Source organism: Schistocerca cancellata, chromosome 3 (genome assembly GCF_023864275.1).
Source record: "Schistocerca cancellata isolate TAMUIC-IGC-003103 chromosome 3, iqSchCanc2.1, whole genome shotgun sequence".
Taxonomy (NCBI): Eukaryota; Metazoa; Arthropoda; class Insecta; order Orthoptera; family Acrididae; genus Schistocerca; species Schistocerca cancellata.
This window is the reverse complement of record NC_064628.1, coordinates 11742761-11763764: the sequence shown is the minus strand read 5'-3', so window position 1 is coordinate 11763764 and position 21004 is coordinate 11742761. Positions and strand designations below refer to the sequence as shown.

General features: G+C 39.7%; 1 protein-coding gene across 1 annotated transcript in view; it reads right to left on the bottom strand.

Moving 5' to 3' along the window:
• Positions 1-21004, bottom strand: part of LOC126176785 (lysosomal alpha-glucosidase-like) — a 140715-nt gene that overhangs the window by 64411 nt on the left and 55300 nt on the right. Inside the window, exons 6-11 of the mRNA XM_049923957.1 lie at positions 17997-18066; positions 16539-16643; positions 16324-16461; positions 15066-15182; positions 14766-14968; positions 2494-2627 (exon numbers count right to left, since the gene is read on the bottom strand). Of these exons, the coding sequence (XP_049779914.1) occupies positions 2494-2627; positions 14766-14968; positions 15066-15182; positions 16324-16461; positions 16539-16643; positions 17997-18066 (767 nt within the window). The remainder of the gene's footprint in view (positions 1-2493; positions 2628-14765; positions 14969-15065; positions 15183-16323; positions 16462-16538; positions 16644-17996; positions 18067-21004) is intronic.

The window sequence follows — 21004 nt, the reverse complement described above, 5'->3', positions numbered from 1 at the left end:
TTGCTGTTGTCTCACTCTAGTTTCGTAGTTTATTAGGCAGACAGGATTTAAATGAGATAGCAGCAAACACAAAAGAATACATGGCAAAATGTTTATTTTCATATTATTCTTATGTTGAGAGAATACTGCATGTGATTCACAATTCGTAAAAGTTCCTATTAGCAACCACCTCTTCTCACAGGTAGGAAAAAATTCAGAACGTAGAGGTGGCCATATTGACAAACATCCCTAACAGTCTTGCCAGTCAGATTTTCATAGTACATTGAAACGCTGCAACATTCGAAGATGAACAATACGGAATTTGTATTTACTTCCTTGGATAATGTATGAAAATGCAGTGGTCAAAACTCGGAGAAAAAAGCTCATCTTCCACCTTTTTTTAAATTTATTTACTGACGCAGAGGTTTTGGCGCCAGTATTTATCTTTGTGTCTGCAAATCATGCCTGTGTAGCGCTACATATATTCGACGGCAGAAGTTAGTTGTGGCGGCACCTACCAACATCTCTCAGAACTTCCGCTTACTTTGCACTCGATTCTAAGCCACAGGCGGTTTTTTGGATTACAAAAACCGGAAAAAAAGTGCGGCTTAGATTTGAGTAAATACGGTAGTTGGATGCTAATCTGTGGGTTGTGGTAAGCTGCCATTAGTACAGCTATTTCATTAGCTTTTCCTGTAAGATGTTAGCTTCATTTCCTTTTGCTAATCTGTACAATGCCACCATACATAAAAGTGTTCACAACCTTGTAAAAGAACAAACAAGAATGAGCTTTCTCAGGAAAAGGCTCAGCAAAGAAGGCAACAGCAGCCTCAACATTTCTCCTACATTCTCTATAACACAGGATCATTTCAATTTTTTCTTCTGTGGTTGCAACATTCATCTCCCACTTGCACGTATGTTCTCCAAATGATAGGCAGATACGCAGGAAATAAACACTGAGTAAGCATTGTAATGTTTAGTGTTGTTATCTGTCCTATGTCTGCACGATATGTGAGCTCCTGCCACTGTGTACTGCCTGTTATGATACGTTGTAGTTCGCTACACGGCCATGGTGGCGCTTCGAGTAGTCCCCTATTTGATATCTCGGAGGAATACAACAACGCGAATGGGGTTTCCAATTAGAAGTTACGAAATACTGGCCTGTCCAATTACAGTGCCATCCATTGGAAAAAGAACAAAATGCTTCAGAAAAAAACATATGTAGATTTTGCTGTAGAATCATAATCTGCAATAAAAAATGGGGGTTTCCATTGAAGATTTAGTTGCCATCCCCACCCCCCACGCAACAGGTGGTGTCTCCAGTTGAGTGTGGTATCACAGGATGCCCCCCTCCAAGACAAACACATTGGAATTATAACTTTTACTGATCTGATGGGTAGTTATCAAGATATTTCAATGACTTCAGTTAAAATGAACACCCTGTATATTACTTTCCATCCTGGATTTTCCGTCAATGTATTAAGTACTTGCAAAATAAAAAGAGAATAATTAAATATTTGTGACACATATGCTACATGAGTCTATGAGAAGTTACCATCAGTCAGAGAGATAAAAGATATAGCAAGACAATCCACAGGAACACAATGGGTAAACTGTCTTAAGTTTACGTTTGGTTACAAAATGCTTCACCACAGAAGACAATGATGCAGTCCCTTCACCCAACTATCATACGGATGCAAAAATTACAGATGCAGAAATAAAGTAGGGTAGACTGGAAAATACTGGTAGAGACAGGCCATAGGACCTGATGGTCTGTCTTTTTTTTTCTACACTGAATATGTGAAGAAACTAGCCCCTCTTCTAACAGCTGTTTACGATAGGTTGCTGCAGCAGCATAACATGGAAAGTAACTGGGAAAAGGTGTAGGTCATTCTGGTTTGTAAGAAGGGTCGCAAAACCAATGTGCACAATTGTAATCCTCCTACACTGTTGTTGATTTTGGCAAGAAGGCATTGTTATAAACCTGTTACAAAATGCATACAGACTTGCAATGGTCAGCAGTCCGCACATAGATCAGCAGCTGACTCCCAACATATATAAATGTAACATTATGTGTGCAAATAGATGAAAAGATCTGATATTGTTTGACCTTGTGATCAGTCACAACTATCTAGTATCTGGGTGACTCCAACTTAAGGTGAAACTACCACATAAATCTGTTGGAAATGTTAATGTTTATTGGTAGAATTTTAAGAATGTGTAACTCTTGCACAAAAGAGGTCACTTGCAAGACCCTTGTCCAATTCTTGAGTACTGTTTGCCAATCTGGATCCCTTGCCAATCTCTATTAATGAAATAGATAGAAAACATTCTAAGAAGATCTGCACAATTCATCACAGAATTATTTAATTAGTGTGAGTGTGTCACTGAAATGTTTAAAAAATGAGTAGATATAACCACTCATGTACAGCTGAAATGCTAAGTTGTTGACAGGCACACACAGAAAACTTTTTAAATGATAATATCCAAAAATGCATAATTATTTATACATGCCTGATATACTCTTTTTCATGTCATACCATCCAGATAAATTGTCACCACTCCAGTGGCCTGCAAAGTGACCGATACCAGAAAATGTAGAACGAGATATGATAAATGGCCTTTTTCCTCTGATCTCTGCCAGGGCACTGAAAAACCAAAACAAAATGTAATGCACAGTACACTCAGAAAAATGAAGTTTTACAGGTAAATATGCCAAACATTAGCTTTTGCATTAAATAAGTATACACACTGGACATTGAAGAACCTTCGGCAAGGGTCAGTAAAAATCTATGTTAAATACAATGCTCTTTCTCAGGCAAAGAACCTTTAATATTACTAATTAATTGATTACATCCAAATACAAAACTTAACTTTAGTGAATAGTGACTAAACTCAAACTACTTCTGTCTGAAAAGCATTTGCCTGTCAACATCATTTGTGTAGGTATCTTGTAGAGTTTGTTCTTCAAAAACAATTCTGTCTGAAAGGTTATTGTAAGTAAACTGATAGTAATAACTGAAAATTTTGAGAAAACATTGACAGCATCCCTACTACCTTATCAAAAATAATCTAATAGATCTACTGTCCTTTTACATTTGGATTCCACTTCTAAGTTGTACTACTTGCAGAAGCAGAAATGAATTCCTTTCCATAACTGCACAAAATTTTATTCTCCAGTTTGTTCCAGCCATAGATTTCACGTTTTGTTTTCTAGATTTGTTCCCACTATGAAGATCACTAATTACATTCACTTTGAACATTTGAAAAATCAGCCAGACTACAGCTGCTGCCAAAAATCCTGAAACTGCCTTTCACTGTTTAATATAACAAACCGAGACTCACACATTGTAGGATACAACACACGCAAATAGTAAAGAACACAAAAGATGTTTTTCATAGTTCGCCTTTCAGTCCCTGTATTACCTCACAGGCACTTTTCAATGATCATTTCTCTGTAATTTTTCTTTTATTTATACTCATAATTCCATGATGAAGTGGTTAACAAAGTCAAACAATAATTAGGATATGTTAAACATTGCATTGTTAATGTCACAATTCATATAATTTTCATAAAAAGTTGTCAATTTTAAAGAGCTGTATCTACTGGAAGCATGGTTATCCGAGTGTTAAATTATGAAGAGTGAAGGACAAATGCGGAAGGTTTTGTAAAAAAGAGAAATGACTTGGATTATAAACTGCAATTATACCATAAGTTTTGACAAAGAAGTAAAAACCACTTCCTATGTACTGAAAAGTGATTTAAAAAAGTAAAGGAAACATGACTTACATTAGAAATGGATAATTCAAAAGCAACCCCAGGGCTTCTGCAGCAAACAAGAATGATATGCTTTGATCAAAAATCATTGTCACCTCTGATTCATCAAAAGAAGTATTTGTATGTCAATGAATCATTTTTTGTTCCAAAAACTTTCTGTCATTTGCAAGTACAGTACAGAAAGCTCTGCAATTTTTTAACTGAAAATTACAATCAGTTTTCATCTTAACTGTGAGCAGAAATATTTCAATTGCTACAACAATGTTGTAAATACTCTGAGTTAGAATGGGCCCTTTTCCAGTCACGTGTGGAAAAACTGAACTGTGTATTACAAAAGAAACTTCCCCTCAATGCAAACACGATATTAAGTGACTGGATTACAAATGGAGTCAGTACACATGCCGTGTGTGCAACTCGTTTCAGACTGTCGACTGGATGGACTCTTCTTCCTCTGAGCTACTCAATTGCTGTCAGATGCTTAGGATGTAAACATCATAATACAAGAACAAATTCGCTTGATGGAACCATACACCCCTGCCCATAGTGAAGTGGATGCAAATCTTTACAGGTTAGTTCATGAAGGACATAAAATTGCATCCCATCATACAGATCAACACACAAATTCTGACTGACAAACTTAGAGGAATTTTACTTGACCCAGGCTGAGGTAGCATTTGGAGTCCTTTCTGACAACTGACCTTAAATGGTTTTCAAAAAATTTGAGCAGTCCCTCATCAGTGTACATGTAAAACACACAAGAATTTCCAACTATTTCCTGGAGGAAAACATGAATGTGGAGATTTTGAAAGAGCTGAATATTCTTGACAGGATGTAGCGCATCAAAAAACATACAATGTATGCACAGTGCATTGATTACTTCAAAGAGGATATCCATAATATGTTCTGTAAACACACATTAAGTTACATAAATGTGGTGTCTGTTCTTTCAGACACATCCAAAAGAAGACACTGTTTTGATCCAGCAGCCACCATGAGTCAAGACACAAATGAATCGCTGACATTGGCTGTGAGTGGGCACTGATATAAATCAATGGGTAAAGATGAAAGTCTGTGCCGGGCCCGGGTTTGAATGTGGGCCTCCTGCTTACTAGGCAGATGCACTGACCACTGCACCTGTCCAAAGGAACCGACACCGCATAAATATACAGGGTGATTCAAAAAGAATACCACAACTTTAAAAATGTGTATTTAATGAAAGAAACATAATATAACCTTCTGTTATACATCATTACAAAGAGTATTTAAAAAAGTTTTTTTTCACTCGAAAACAAGTTCAGAGATGTTCAATATGGCCCCCTCCAGACACTCGAGCAATATCAACCCGATAATCCAACTCGTTCCACACTCTCTGTAGCATATCAGGCGTAACATTTTGGATAGCTGCTGTTATTTCTCGTTTCAAATCATCAATGGTGGCTGGGAGAGGTGGCCGAAACACCATATCCTTAACATACCCCCATAAGAAAAAATCGCAGGGGGTAAGATCAGGGCTTCTTGGAGGCCAATGATGAAGTGCTCTGTCACGGGCTGCCTGGCGGCCGATCCGTCGCCTCGGGTAGTTGACGTTCAGGTAGTTACGGACAGATAAGTGCCAATGTGGTGGAGCTCCATCCTGCTGAAATATGAATTGTGCTTCTTGTTCAAGCTGAGGGAACAGCCAATTCTCTAATATCTCCAGATACTGTAGTCCAGTTACAGTAGCACCTTCGAAGAAAAAGGGACCAAAAACTTTATTGGCTGAAATGGCACAGAAAACGTTCACCTTAGGCGAGTCACGTTCATACTGAGTTGTTTCCTGCGGATTCTCAGTGCCCCATATACAGACATTGTGACGGTTGACTTTCCCGTTAGTGTGGAAAGTTGCTTCATCACTAAACACAATCTTTGAAATGAAAGATTCATCTGTTTCCATTTGAGCAAAGATAAAATCACAGAAATCGATTCTTTTAATCTTATCAGCTGCAGACAGTGCTTGAACCAATTTCAGACGATAAGGTTTCATAACTAACCTTTTTCGTAGGACTCTCCATACAGTTGATTGTGGAATTTGCAGCTCTCTGCTAGCTCTGCGAGTTGATTTTCCTGGGCTGCGAACAAATGCTTGCTGGATGCGTGCTACATTTTCATCACTCGTTCTCGGCCGTCCAGAACTTTTCCCTTTGCACAAACACCCATTCTCTGTAAACTGTTTATACCAACTTTTAATACACCACCTATCAGGAGGTTTAACACCATACTTCGTTCGAAATGCACGCTGAACAACTGTCGTCGATTCACTTCTGCCGTACTCAATAACACAAAAAGCTTTCTGTTGAGCGGTCGCCATCTTAGCATCAACTGACGCTGACGCCTAGTCAACAGCGTCTCAAGCGAACAAATGTACAACTAAATGAAACTTTATAGCTCCCTTAATTCGCCGACAGATAGTGCTTAGCTCTGCCTTTTGTCGTTGCAGAGTTTTAAATTCCTAAAGTTGTGGTATTCTTTTTGAATCACCCTGTATAATTAAGTCGAGAACAAGCAATGATCTCTTCAGTGCAGATGCACACCAGGCTCGAACTCTTATGGAAATCAACAAAACGCTGTGAGTAATCAGTATACAGGCAAGTGGCACTACATCTGTAGCATGTGCATAAGTTGAGAAATTGGGCCTGGTAGGAGGTGTGCTAGGGTAATCCGTACAGTCGCAATGACCACTGAGTACAGATGGCACGGTGGTCAGTGCATTTGACTAGTAAGGACAAATTTTCAGCTTTCCCCATTGATTTACATCAATGACCGCTTGTAGCCAATGTCTGTAATTCCTTTATGTTCTGATAATTCTACTGTAATTTTAGAAGTCTCCTGTTCAAAACAGCTGATTTCCCCAAATTTGACATATTTCCCACAAACAGATTCCGAGAGATACCCAAAAAATCAGCAAGCAAGCTCCAGGGAGAAAAATTGCATTTAATCAGACAAGGAGATAGAAACTACTTGAATATTTTGCTAACACCCGCACAAGTGTGGTGCAGCAGTTACCCCATGTTTTCTACCGCCTCATTGATGCATAGAACACCCTGTGGTTGATGCATCTTCACAGAGATTTCTAGCAGCCTCACACTCTGGACAATTAAAACAAAATCTACACTTTTAACAAATCACAATTATCCACTACCCAGTCAAGAAGGGGTCACAGAAACACTTCCAGAGCTGATGGTTATAGAGGACTGGCAAAATTGATCAGTTTCAATCTCTGCTTGGAATATATTTCCATCATGGTTATTGATAAGGTCCAAGTTGTTTTTGAATTTGACAGAGTTCATAATGTCCCTCACCGCAGTTACGTTTTTAATAGCCAGTTTTATGATATTTAAAGTAAGTATGCATTTATGCACTAGTGCACACTGATGGGACAAGGTTGGCTGCTCTATTTTTCACAACTGTGCCCTCAGGTTACGCATACAAAATGAACACACAAAATGAATTGGATAGATTGCTACTCAACCACATAGGGGAGGTGTTGAGTGGTAGAAAGGATATCCCTAGCCTGCCTCCTTCTTTCCATCATGTACCCCCACTACCCACATTTGTGTGGAAAAATTCCACATCTGATCTAATTCACTGCGTCCTTTGCAGGTCACTCAGTGGAGAAATCAGTGTAAAGCATTCAGGATGGTCTCTTCCATTCGAAGGTACTAGGAAAGGTTGTGCAGTTTTGTTGGGTAGCACACAATGTGGTAATCAGGGGAAATGAATTGGCATATACCATAGCCAAAAAAGCACAAGGTTTGTGTAAAAGGACTCAACCCCTGCAAACTATACTATCACTGCTCGAACAGTCCATGGGTATACTGCCGGTTCATAGTGTCCAACGGACACAATATTTCGGCGATCAGACATGTCGCCATCGTCAGGTGCGCTGACGAACTGAGCTCCTGAGGGCGGGCGGCCAATTTAACTCCCCTCCCCCCGCTCTCTTCGGCGTCCGTGTCCAGAATCTGTCGTAGCATCGATGTGCTTGCTACGTCCGCACTGGTCACCAGTTCATACTTCTTCCTGAGAGTCTTCTTAATTACATTCAATGCCGGGTCCCAAGCCTTGCTGAGATTGTAGCCACACTCTCAGTTGATAAGATCTTCCCTGGTGCGAATTTCGATAGCCTCCCTTATAACGCTGTCCCAATATTTAGAGGTCTGAACCAGGATCTTGGTACGCTCATAATACATCTCGTGTTTCTCGGACAAACAGTGCTCTGCTACCGCCAAATTATTTGGATATTTCAGTTGAATGTGCCTTTGATGTTTTCAGCAACAATCTTTGATGGGGCGTACTGTTTGTTCGATATAAGTCTTCCCACACTCACAGGGAATTTCGTATATGCCGGCCTCCTTCAAACCGAGGTCATCTTTCACACTTCCCAGTAATGCCCAGGTTTTATTGGGCTGGCAAAAGACAGTTTTAACTTAGTGTTTCTTTAATATTCGGCCGATTTTCCCCGATAGTGCGCCATTGTAAGGAATAAAGGCAGTGGCTACCTCTTCTTCTGTGACTTCATCCGTCTCCACAGGTCTCTCTCTTTAGGCATGTCTTGACCTCAACATATTTTCTGTTTAATGGGGAATACTATGAGCAAACGGATGGAGTCAGAATGGGCAGCCCACTCTCGCCGGTGGTCGCGAGTTTGTACGTGGGGTACTTCAAGGAGGAAGCCTTGGCGTCATCCAATTGGAAACCTACTTGTTTCTTCCGTTATGTCGATGACACGTTCGTCATCTGGCCCCACGGTAGGGACAAGCTCCTGGATTTCCTTACACACCTAAAATACATACATCCAAACATCAAATTCACTATGGAGACCAAAGCAGAAGGAAGATTACCACTCCTGGACGTCATGGTCAGGAGAAGAGCTGATGGTACCCGGAGCCATGGTGCGTGGAGGAAGGAAACGCACACTGACCTGTACCTGCATGCAGACAGCTGCCACCAGCCTTCTCAGAGGAATGGAGTACTAAAAACACTAGCACACAGGGCGCACAGCATCTCAGACGCAGAGAATCTGCCCCAGGAATTGGAACACCTCAAAACCGTGTTCTGAAAAAACGGGTACTCGGTATGGCAGATTAGACGCGCTCTCTGTCCCACCACCACAGTACAACATGTGGAGACGGATGAAGTCACGGAAGAAGAGGTAGCCATTGCCTTTATTCCGTACAATGGCGCACTATTGGGGAAAACCGGCCGTATATTAAAGAAACACCGAGTTAAAACCGTCTTCTGCCCGCCCAATAAAACACGGGCATTACTGGGAAGTGTGAAAGATGACCTCGATTTGAGGAAGGCCGGCCAATACCAAATTCCCTGTGAGTGTGGGAAGACTTATATCGGACAAACAATACGCACCATCGAAGATCGTTGCTGAGAACATCAAAGGCACACTCAACTGAAAAATTCCAAATAAGTCGGCAGTAGCAGAGCACTGTTTGTCCGAGAAACACGAGATGGATTATGAGTGTACTAAGATCCTGGCTCAGACCTCTAAATATTGGGACAGCGTTATAAGAGAGACCATCGAAATTTGCACCAGGGAAGATCTTATCAACCAAGATTGCGGCTACAATCGCTTGGGACCTGGTATTGAATGTAATTAAGAAGACTCTCAGCAAGAAGTAAGAACTGGCGACCAGGGCGGACGTAGCAAGCACATCGATGCTACGACAGATTCCGACGCCCACGTCTTCACGACAGCTGACACGCGGGCATGGACGGCGAAGAGAGCTGCCTGCGGGGGGAGGGGACTTAAATCGGCCGCCTGCCCTCAGGAGCTCAGTTCGGCAGCGCACCTGATGATGGCGACATGTCTGATCGCCGAAATATTGTGCCTGTTGGACACTATGAACCGGCAGTACACCCGTGGACTGTTCGAGCAACAAATACGTCGAGAGAAAGGCCTTAATGGCCGAAAGCTATGACTGTGTGGATCTTTTTATTGTGCCTATCGCAGCTCAGCATCTCCGCTATATGATGAGTAGCAACTTCCCTTCTCTCGTAATGTCCTTAATTCATTAGACAACAAATTAGAGGCCACTGGCATATTCTGTGACCTGTCAAAGGCTTCTGACTCTGTGAATCACAGCATTCTTTTAAGTAAATTAAAATATTATCGCATCACTGGTAGTGCTGCAAAGTGGTTTCCGTCATATCTTACTAATAGAAAAGGGTGTATTACGTAACACTTCAGCAGTTGGCAATCAGACATCATCTGACTGGGAAGAAATTACATGTGGTGTTCCTCATGTTCCATACTAGGCCCACTACCTACTTTTTCTTGTGTCTATTAATGACATGTCATCTGTAACATTACCAGATGCCAAGTTTGTCTTATTTGCAGATGCTACAAACATTGCAATAAATAGTAAATCAAATATAAATTTAGAAAAGGTAGCTAATCAAATTTTTACTGACATTAATAAGTGGTTCATAGCCAATTCACTGTCATTAAACTTTGAAAAGACCCACTATATGCAGTTCAGAACTTCCAAGACATTTCCTTCTAGTGTGTGTATAAAATATGATGACATTGAAACAGGAGAAGTTGAGAGCGTAAAATTCTTGGGATTACAATTTGATGATAAATTCAGTTGGGAGCGACATACTAACGAACTGCTAAAGTGCCTAAACAAGTCTGTGTTTGCAAAGCGAATGATGCCCGACATAGGACACATAAATATTTTTAAAAAACTGGCATATTTTGCTTATTTTCACTCCATTATGTCATATGGTATCATAATCTGGTGTAACTCCACAAACTGAGAAAAAAATTTTAGAGTACAGAAGCATACAATAAAAGTAATGTGTAGTGTAAATACAAGAACATCATGTCGAAACCTATTCAAAGACTTGGGCACATACTAACCACAGCTTCTCAGTATATTTATTCCTTAATGAAGTTTGTTGTGAATAATATATCTCTTTTTCCAACTAACTGCTTAGTACACAGTATCAATACTAGGAATAAGAACAATATACATAAAGATTTAAAATCAGTTACTCTTGCCCAGAAAGGAGTCCAGTATTCAGCAATGCTTATTTTCAATAAGTTACCAGCAACCATTAAGAGTTTAGTTTCAGACAAGGAACAATTTAAACATAATTTAAAAGAATTTTTGGTCGCCAACTCCTATTTAATCCATGAATTTCCCAACAAGTGCAGTAGACCATTTTAATGAAAATTTATTATCCTTTAATTTTCGACAATACTTGGTTGTAACAGCCAAGTAACTACCTACTGTGTGAATGACGGATGTATGGAAAGCAGACGTAAGTCTGTAAATAGTGGAAGTTTAATTTTAAATCTTGTTCATAATTTGGCTGTTCTTAACTGAGGATCATTGAAATGAATAATTTACTTTAATTTTTGACAATACTTGGTTGTAATGGCAAAGTAACTAGCTACTGTGTGAATGATGGATTTAATGAAATCAGATGTAAGTATTATACCTGTAAATACTACAAGTTTAATTTTAATTAATGTACATAATTTTACTTTTATTGACTGAGGATAATTAAAATTAATGAAACTCAAGTTTTTCTAATTACATTTTTGTAATGTGTTTATCTGACACGTTCCACACCCAGGAGGATCCCCTCTTTTGTGGGTTTATGGAATGAATAATTAATCCAATCTAATCTAAATCTGTGACAGTGTTGATGGCCTCTGGGCCAGGGATGTGCAGTAGACAGCTGTGCAGCTAGCCAATCAGCGCTCATTCGGTTTCCGCGTTCTGTATTTCGTGAACTTCCATCGTATGTGTGCAAAACTACGAGTGACTGGTTTCTGTGATATTCTGCGAGTTTTCTCATAATGGCTGAAACACCTAGAAGGTGCCAAATGTGTAACAAACAGGCAAGGGACCTTATTTTTAAAGTCTACTCGTTCTTCAAACTTGAGGCAGATTCAGGCAAGACAATCTACGAGGTTGCCAAAGTGCAGAAACACACTGCAGTGTCCTAGGGCGATACTGGGGCACAAACTGTGAGACAAATTATGCAGGAAGCTAAGCTGTCACAGCAGGCAACTGGAGATGTGGAATTTCAGTCCCCAGGGAAGAAACATAGCATGCTAAAGCGGGTACCAAGAATCGACAACTTCAATCGAGATGTTTTGCATTGAAAGATTTTTGAATTCTACAAAAGGGGCAAGTTCCCCGATGGCAGGGAAATTGCTCACTGTTATGCAAGAAACTACTAGGTTTGAAGCAAATGCGAGGTCAATCCAGAGAATATTGAAGAACATAATATTTAAACATGTAAAACCTGATGACAGATGGGGAATTTTTAATGGAGCGAAGTGGTGCTGCTGCTGCTAGAATGATGTTTCTAAGAGCTGTGCATGAAGTCAGATGGAAAGCAATGTCAACTATATATTACTTGACAAGACCTGGGTAAATCAAAACCAAACTACAAATTTTATTTGACAAACAACAAAGGGGCCAGGCAGCTTGAAAGTTCCAGCAGGTAAAGGAGGGTGTCTTATAATATGTCATGCCTGGATTTGTATCTGAAAGTAAACTTGTATTACTATCAAAATCGAAAACAAACACTGACTATCCCTCCAAAACTAATGGAGTAACATTTTGAGAATGATTTCAAAATCAGTTGGTGCCTTATTTGCATCCAGGCTCTGTCCCTGTTATGGACATAGTAATTTATCACTCTGCTATTATCGACAGGCCTCCTGCTACAAACGGAAGAAAAAGTGATATTCTTTCATGGCTGTGAAGTAATAATATACAACATATTGGAGTTGTTGGAGCTTGTTAAGATTTCAAAAGGCAGTGGTAAAAAATACAAAATTGATTCCACAGCTCTGTAACATGATCACAGGGTGATACGAGTATCTCCTTATCATTGCGATTATAATCCAACAGAACTGGTGTGGACACAGGCGATGAGATATGTGGCAGACACTGAAAGATTAACCCACTAAGCAATAGACAAAATCGCTGTTGCTTATTGGGAAGCTCGCATGAGTCACACTGACAAACTTCAAGAAGAAGATTCCCAGAAAAAAGATGTTAGAATAATAGATTCATTAATTGTCAGTTTGGCACACACATCCACTGACTCCACTTCTGAAGGCAATGACAGGGAAACACCTGAATAAAACTGTATGTGAATAGGATGTAAATTTATTCTGTAGTTTTCATGGAACCTTTGCTTTCTTATCAAGCTGTCTGTGCAGTAGAAAGTAGTTCAGTGCATAATCTGTTTCATAATCGAAATTCTGACTACAACATAGCATCACTTAAAATGCTTTTCATCCTGTTGCTCATATTTTACGATTGATTCTTTTGTTGTTTTGCTAAAAAAGTAGGAGACAACAGAAAGTGTAATGTGTTCTTTCAGGTGCATTTTATTATAGAATTCATTCTGCAGAGCTGGAATCAGTGCCACTGCTTTTTCTTCATGTCATTAAGGGTGGGAAAGACTGAATAGACATTCCATTCTGTAAAGTGTATCTCATATTTGTTAGGCACCATTAATAAATTTATCATAAAATGGTTTTCAGTGCACAATGAACCAGACTGTAGCAAGGTAGGAGGTAGGTTAAACTTTCGGTATTGCAGCTGTCCCTATCACAGCTGCTGTCTATGCACATTCAGCCAAGTTGACAATGCAGCATTCCTTGTGAGCTGCACAGCCAGAGGCATTAACACTGTTGCTACCTGAGGTGATCACCATTTAGAACGACCCAGGGGGCATTTATAGCATAGGTAAGCTATGGAAGCAGTAAGTATTTGCCTTCTCCCCCATACTCACACAAAATTAGCCCACTCATTTAATATAAATGAAACACAGTTAGATTATTGTGATTCATGCACATTAACTATGGTGACCTGTGAAAACAGTATAACCAAAATAGCTTTACTGTTTTACAATAATTATTTTCATAATTTAAAGTAAATGAAACACATAAGGTATGCCAAAATGGTTCAAATGGATCTGAGCACTATGGGACTTAACTTCTAAGGTCATCAGTCCCCTAGAACTTAGAACTACTTAAACCTAACTAACCTAAGGACATCACACACATCCATGCCCGAGGCAGGATTCGAACCTGCAACTGTAGCGGTCATGCGGTTCCAGACTGTAGCGCCTAGAACCGCTCGGCCACCACGGCTGGCATAAGGTATGCCACCTATACAGGGTGTTACAAAAAGGTACAGCCAAACTTTCAGGAAACATTCCTCACACACAAATAAAGAAAAGATGTTATGTGGACATGTGTCCGGAAACGCTTAATTTCCATGTTAGAGCTCATTTTAGTTTGTTCTTCCACCTACGCTCAATGGAGCACGTTATCATGATTTCATACGGGATACTCTACCTGTGCTGCCAGAACATGTGCCTTTACAAGTACGACACAACATGTGGTTCATGCACGATGGAGCACCTGCACATTTCAGTCAAAGTGTTCGTACGCTTCTCAACAACAGATTCGGTGACCAATGGATTGGTAGAGGCGGACCAATTCCATGGCCTCCACGCTCTCCTGACCTCAACCCTCTTGACTTTCATTTATGGGGGCATTTGAAAGCTCTTGTCTATGCAACCCCGGTACCAAATGTAGAGACTCTTCGTGCTCGTATTGTGGACGGCTGTGATACAATACGCCATTCTCCAGGGCTGCATCAGTGATTCCATGTGATGGAGGGTGGATGCATGTACCCTCACTAACGGAGGTCATTTTGAACATTTCCTGTAACAAAGTGTTTGAAGTCACGCTGTTACGTTCTGTTGCTGTGTGTTTCCATTCCATGATTAATGTGATTTGAAGAAAAGTAATAAAATGAGCTCTAACATAGAAAGTAAGCATTTCCGGACATATGTCCACATAACATATTTTCTTTCTTTGTGTGTGAGGAATGTTTCCTGAAAGTTTGGCCGTACCTTTTTGTAACACCCTGTATATAAGATACAAGAGGTAATTTGTTATTAAACTTACAAATTTGTTGCAATTGCTTCTGTTAGGCCATACAAGTTGTGCAAATTATAGTGGTTGCCATAATACTGCTTGGCAGACATACACAAGGTGTGATAGAAAAGATTTCCGCCTTCTAAAACAGGCAAGTATGGAGGATAGTCCAGGTTGTTGAGAGGGCACCCTGCGGCTGTCCCAGAATAGAAGTTAGACGGCTCATTCATATCCTATAAATTAAAAAGAAATTAACTGCAGTCATGTAAACAAAACCAGAGCTGTTAGGGTAAGATAGGTCAAAGATAACAAAACTGTTAAAATACTTACAATCCAAGCACCATCATAGGGGAATAAGTCATGCATGTTTTGAAGTTGTTTCAACCAGTAAGTAGTAGTCATCGGGTTGGTGAAGTCTGGCCACACAGTTGAAACTCGATTCCACACCTGTTCTCATAAAGAAAGGCAAATAAATAAAAGAAAGAAAGACAGAATGAATCTTTCACTCTGCAGTGGAATGTGTGCTGTTTCGAAACTTCCTGGTAGATTAGAACTGTGTGCCCACCTGAGACTAGAATCCGGAACCTTGCCTTTCATAGGTAATGCTCTCTCTCTGAGTGAGCTATCCACAAACAATGTATGACCTGGCCTCACAACTTTACTTCTCCCAATATCCCCGTCTTAGCTTCCAAACTTTACGGACATTTTCCTGCATCCCTTGCAGAGAGAGAACCTTTAAAGTGTCCAGATAGCTCACTCAGCAAGAGAGTTAGCTGCAAACAGGAAAGTTCTGTGGTTCAGTCCCTGTTCGCTACAGTTTTTATCTGTCAGTAAGTTTCAAACAAAGACAGTTACTCAAGAATTAAAAGTCTAAGTCAGTATGTTGTTTATTACTTGCCTTATCAATGATAATGCACAAAATTACAGTATCATTGCCTTACTGAATCCTTATTTTTTCAAGTTTTTCAAATTAAATGAGGGCATCTGTTTTTAGTTAGTACTACTGCCTACTTTGATACAGAGACACAACAGAACACAAAATATGACAGGGTGCTTGTGACATAGCCACCACAAAATTTTTTAAATTATATGTTTTTAGAAATATTCCTTGAAATTTGATATTTGTAATGCATTTTTTATTGGGATCAACACTAGTATTAACACAGCTTAAGCACAAACATCAAAATGAATTAAAAACATGAATTTAACATCAATCAAATTCTTGGATGGTTTTTCCAATGTTTATTTAGCAGCTGTGACTTTACATCATGAATAGTTCCCACCATTAGAGCATCTCAAGAAAGGAAATATATTGACACTTTCCCCTCGTTGTCACTCTGCATTTGGTACCTGCAGCGTTGCTTCATGTGCTAGCTGAAAGATCACTGGTAAATAATTTCACAATCTTGAGTTTCCATGTTTTGACAATAAAGCTTTTGCTTCAGCACAGACTCCTGTCATGAATACATGAAGGATCTCTCATGTACCAGTGCTTCAGGTTCACTAAATATGCTAAGTAGATGAATTTCATTTATCTTAATACAGTTTTCATTTTCTACTTTTGTACTTACGAGTATTAATGACTTACTTTTCCAACAAATGGTTTCCCTGAGGAATTTTTAACAAAAATGCCCATCTGAAGACCCATATCATAAGGAGCATATGTACCAGGCACCTGCCCTGCACTTATTCCTGGATCGATTAATGGTACAAAATGCATGTTTGCCTGGTAACAAATAAAATATATATTAACCAACATGAATAAATGAGAACAACTACCTACAGAAAGACAGGTATGCTCACCTCATGTAATTCTTCAACAAACTTAGGCAGGCCTGCAAACCTTTTTTTGTCATAAGTGAAGTCATTACTGTCATTCATGTAATCCAGATCCAGCCACTGCACATCCTAAGGCAGGAGAAGAGAAACAGGATGTGTTGAAAAGCACAACACTTGTCAGGGTACAACCATCAAATAGAAGCAGTTACTAGAATGAGGTTTTTAAATATAAATAAAAAAAAGTAATTTAAGTAGATGCACAACATTAACAAAGCCAAAGGAACAAACCCAGCAAAGATTTGTTAAAACGCCAAATACAAGCAGTTACTAGAATGAGGTACTTAAACATAAATAAAAGTAGTAATTTAAGAAGAAGCATAACAGTGACAAAGCCAAAGGAACAAACACACTAAAGATCATATACAACTTCTAATAACTACCTAATATTATCTCATATAATCAAATTGCATTTTATAGTGTAACTAGCTGACAAACACAGCATTGCCTAGGTGTTCATTCTGCCAATTTTTTTTTATAAACAAAACCTTATACGTACTCCTGCAGTAGACTTGGTGCGAGATGATCCCAGACAGTTCTGTATGCTGGATGCAGCTGCTTCACATGTCTAGCAATGTGATTTTGTAAACGTCTCAATGGCAACACCTCTTCATATCTCTATAGATGGTTATTGTTTTTGCCTATAGCTGTTTGCACTTCGCAATTGAAAGCTGCCAAATGTGTTTCCAGGTGTCAATGATTTCCTTAAATTGACACGACTGAAGGACTGTCTTAGCAGTAAAGAGTAAATGTGTTAAAACACTGATGTGGCATTTTTTCACATATCTCTGTGCTTATGACATCATATCTCTTGAACTATGGCTCGTAGAGCAATATATGTGTATGCATACATTCAGCAGCTTATGCGGATACTGTTTGCAAATATGTTGTGAATAGATTCAGCAGCAAAGAAGTAATAAGTTTACATGTGATGCATAATGTGGCAGTTTTTCATGCATCCCAATGTTTATGTCATCATTCTCCTGAACTATGTGTGGTGCCATGATCTAATTTTGTAGGTGTGTATAGTGGCACATGAGGATACTGTCCACAAAATTTATTGTGAACAGAGTTAGTAGAACTGAAGTAATAAATCTGAATGTCACGCATGATACGGCAGTTTTTCACATATCTCATTGTTTATGACATCATATATCCTAAACTATGATAGGGAGGTGGTTCTTACACCCACAGCGATTGTTGCCTGACAGAAAGGAATATGTCTACCAAGTTTGGTTGAAGTCAGTCCACTGGTATAGGAGATGTGGGGAAAAAAAGCCACACACACACACACACACACACACACACACACACACACACACACAGCCAGATATATACTGATTTTTATGTCATATGTATATGGATGAATTAAATGAGTTCCAAGAACATATTTTCAATTTAAAGTTACAAATTAATTATACATACTATTGGGATACCAGCTGCCTGTGTTTTCTTCAGTATCTCCTTTGTATAATTTAGTGTTTTGTAGCCAAATCTGCAACCAAAAATGCACAAGAATTATCAACATTTCCCTCCCTTTTAGTTGTTTTTTTACATAATATGACATTTATGTATTTCACTTAAGTTTACTTAATAAACATGATTATCTTCCAGATATTTTATTTAGTTTATATAACAAATATAGTAGAACTTTTTACTCCGAAGCAACACAAAAAGTTGAAATAAAAACATGATGCTTCTTGAAGGCTAAAACTTAGCGGTAAGTTACTGTAGAACATGTTAAAAGAAAAGTACTGTATTGTATTCTAAAACAATGCATTATTTAAATCTTTAGATATAAGACTGGATAACTGACAAAGAGGTATGGAACTGAATCAAAAGCTCTGATGGACAACTTGACTGAAAGAAGTGATAAACAGATAGTAAATATCCTGAGGTATCAAGGAATAGTTAATCTGGTCATTGAAGGAAGAAGGGAAGGGAAGGGAAGGGAAAGGGGGGGGGGGGGAGGGAGCTGTTAGTTACAATGTGAATGGATGAAGTTATTTAGGGTAGTCATGCAGAGATAAAGAGAACAGACATGATAGACTAATAAGTGTCTTCTGACTGAGGGGGAGAGTCATAACTGTTTAATACAACTGTCAAAAATTATCGACAAAATCGACTTTAAAGTTTCCTGAGTGTCCTTAAGGCTAGCTCGATTTTCCTAAAGGTCGCATGGCTCTCTGGTAGAATGCTTGACTGCCATGTGGATGTCTTCCATTTGATTCCCAACCAATGAAAATTTGTAAACAAAAGATTCTATTATGTGTGAAATATATAAAGATGGGGGGAAAAAATGGTATGGCATGAGACTGGTGATCGCTGGTTAGAATCTCATTTTATCTGTTTTGGTTTTTTTTTCTCCCCTTCATTTAGTTCAAATACCTATGTCATTTAAATGTAAAACTCGTCAAATACATACTAATTAATGATATCTGTCATTTTTATGAAAAATGCAGATCATCTTTTTTCTAATTAAATACACACAAAAAATGCCACTTTCATTGCATATATAAATCCTTAATTACTGATCTTTGATAAAATATTGTTTAAATGAAAAAAATTAGCAGAAAAGAAAAGAAGTAAAATATGTGTGGATGGAATAGAGGGATGTGTAGTGCTGCAATGAGAACAGGGAAGGGGTTAGATGGGCGAGCACAATGACTAATGAAGGTTGAAGCCAGGAGGGTTACGGGAACGTAGGACAGAGAGAAGGGACAGTTCCCACCTGCAAAGTTCAGAAAAGTTGGTGTTGGTGGGAAGGATCCATATGGCACAGGCTATGAAGCAGTCACTGAAGTGAAGAATGTTGTGTTGGGCAGTGTGCTCAGCGACAGGGTGGTCCTCTTGTTTCTTAGTCACAGTTTGTTGGTGGTCATTCACTCTGACAGAAAGCTTGTTGGTTGTCATGCCCACATAGAATGCAGCACAATGGTTGCAGCTTAGCTTGTAGATCATATGACTGGTTTTACAGGTAGCCCTGCCTTTGAGGGGATAGTTGATGTTAGTGACCGGACTGGAGTAGGTGATGGTGAGAGGATGTATGGGACAGGTCTTGCATCCAGGTCTATTAGAGGGATATGAGCAGCCATGAGGTAAGGGGTTGGGAGCAGGGGTTCCGTAGGGATGGATGAGTATATTATGTAGGTTTGGTGGAGAATGGAGTACCACTGTGCGGATGGGGAGGTGGGAGGGGGAAGGAGGTGGGAAGGATAGTGGGCAGGACATTTCTCATTTCAGGGCCCTAAGAGAGGTAATAAAAAAAAAAAAACTGGTAGAGAATGTAATGGGTAGTACTGAGTTATGAGGAAAATGCTCCTTTGTGGCCAGACGATAAAACTTTTGGAAGTGGTGGGTGACTGGAAAGATAAGGAACAGGATATTTGTTTTTGTACAATGCTGGGAGGATAACTATGGTGCTGTAACAGCCTCAGTGAGACCCTCAGTATATCTCAAGAGGGACCGCTCGTCATTGCAGATGTAACGAAAACAGGTGGCAGGGCTGTACGGAAGGGATTTCACGGTATGGAATGGGTGGCAGCTGTCAAAGTGGACGTATTGCTGGTGGTTAGTAGGTTTGATACGGACAGAGGTAGTGATGTAGCCACTTGTGAGGTGGAGGACAACATCTAGAAAGGTGGCTCGTTGCGTTGAGTAGGTCCAGGTGAAGTGAATGAGTGAGAAGCTGTTGAGTTTCTGGAGGAATGTGGATAGGGTGTCCTCATCCTTTATCCAGATCGCAAAGAGGTCATCAACGAATCCAAACAAGGTGAGGGGTTTAGGAAGGATTTCTCTAGATGGCCCAAGAATAGCTTGGCGTAGGATGGAGCCATGCGGGTGCCCATAGGTGTACCCCAGATTTGTTTGTAGGTAATGCCTCCAAAGGAGAAGTAATTGTTGCTGAGAATATAGTTGGTCATGGCAACCAGGAAGGAGTTGGTTGGTTTGGAATCCACAGGGTGTTGGGAAAGGTAGTGTTTAATAGCAGTAAGACCACAGGCATTGAGTCAATAGTGACGAGCAGGGCACTGTGTGGTAAAGGGACAGGAACTGTGGAGATTCGGTGAAGGAAATAGTTGGAATCTTTTATATGGGAGGGTATGTTCCGGGTAATAGGCTGAAGGTGGTGTTCTACGAGAGCGGAAATTCTCTCTGTGGGAGCACAGTAACTGGCCACAATGAGGCGTCATGGATGGTTGTGTTTATGGACTTCAGGAAGCACATAGAAAGTAGGAGTGCGGGTCGTGGTGGGGGTGAGGAGGGAGATGTACTCTAGGGGGAGGTTCTGGGGAGGGCCTAAGGATTTGAGGAGAGTAAAAAACCGAAAATGGAAATCAGCAGCAATGGGAACGAAAGTCATAAAATTGGAGAAACTAAAAGCATAACGAAGGTTTAAAAATCCTCTACAGAAAGAGGTTGGTTGTCCCCAA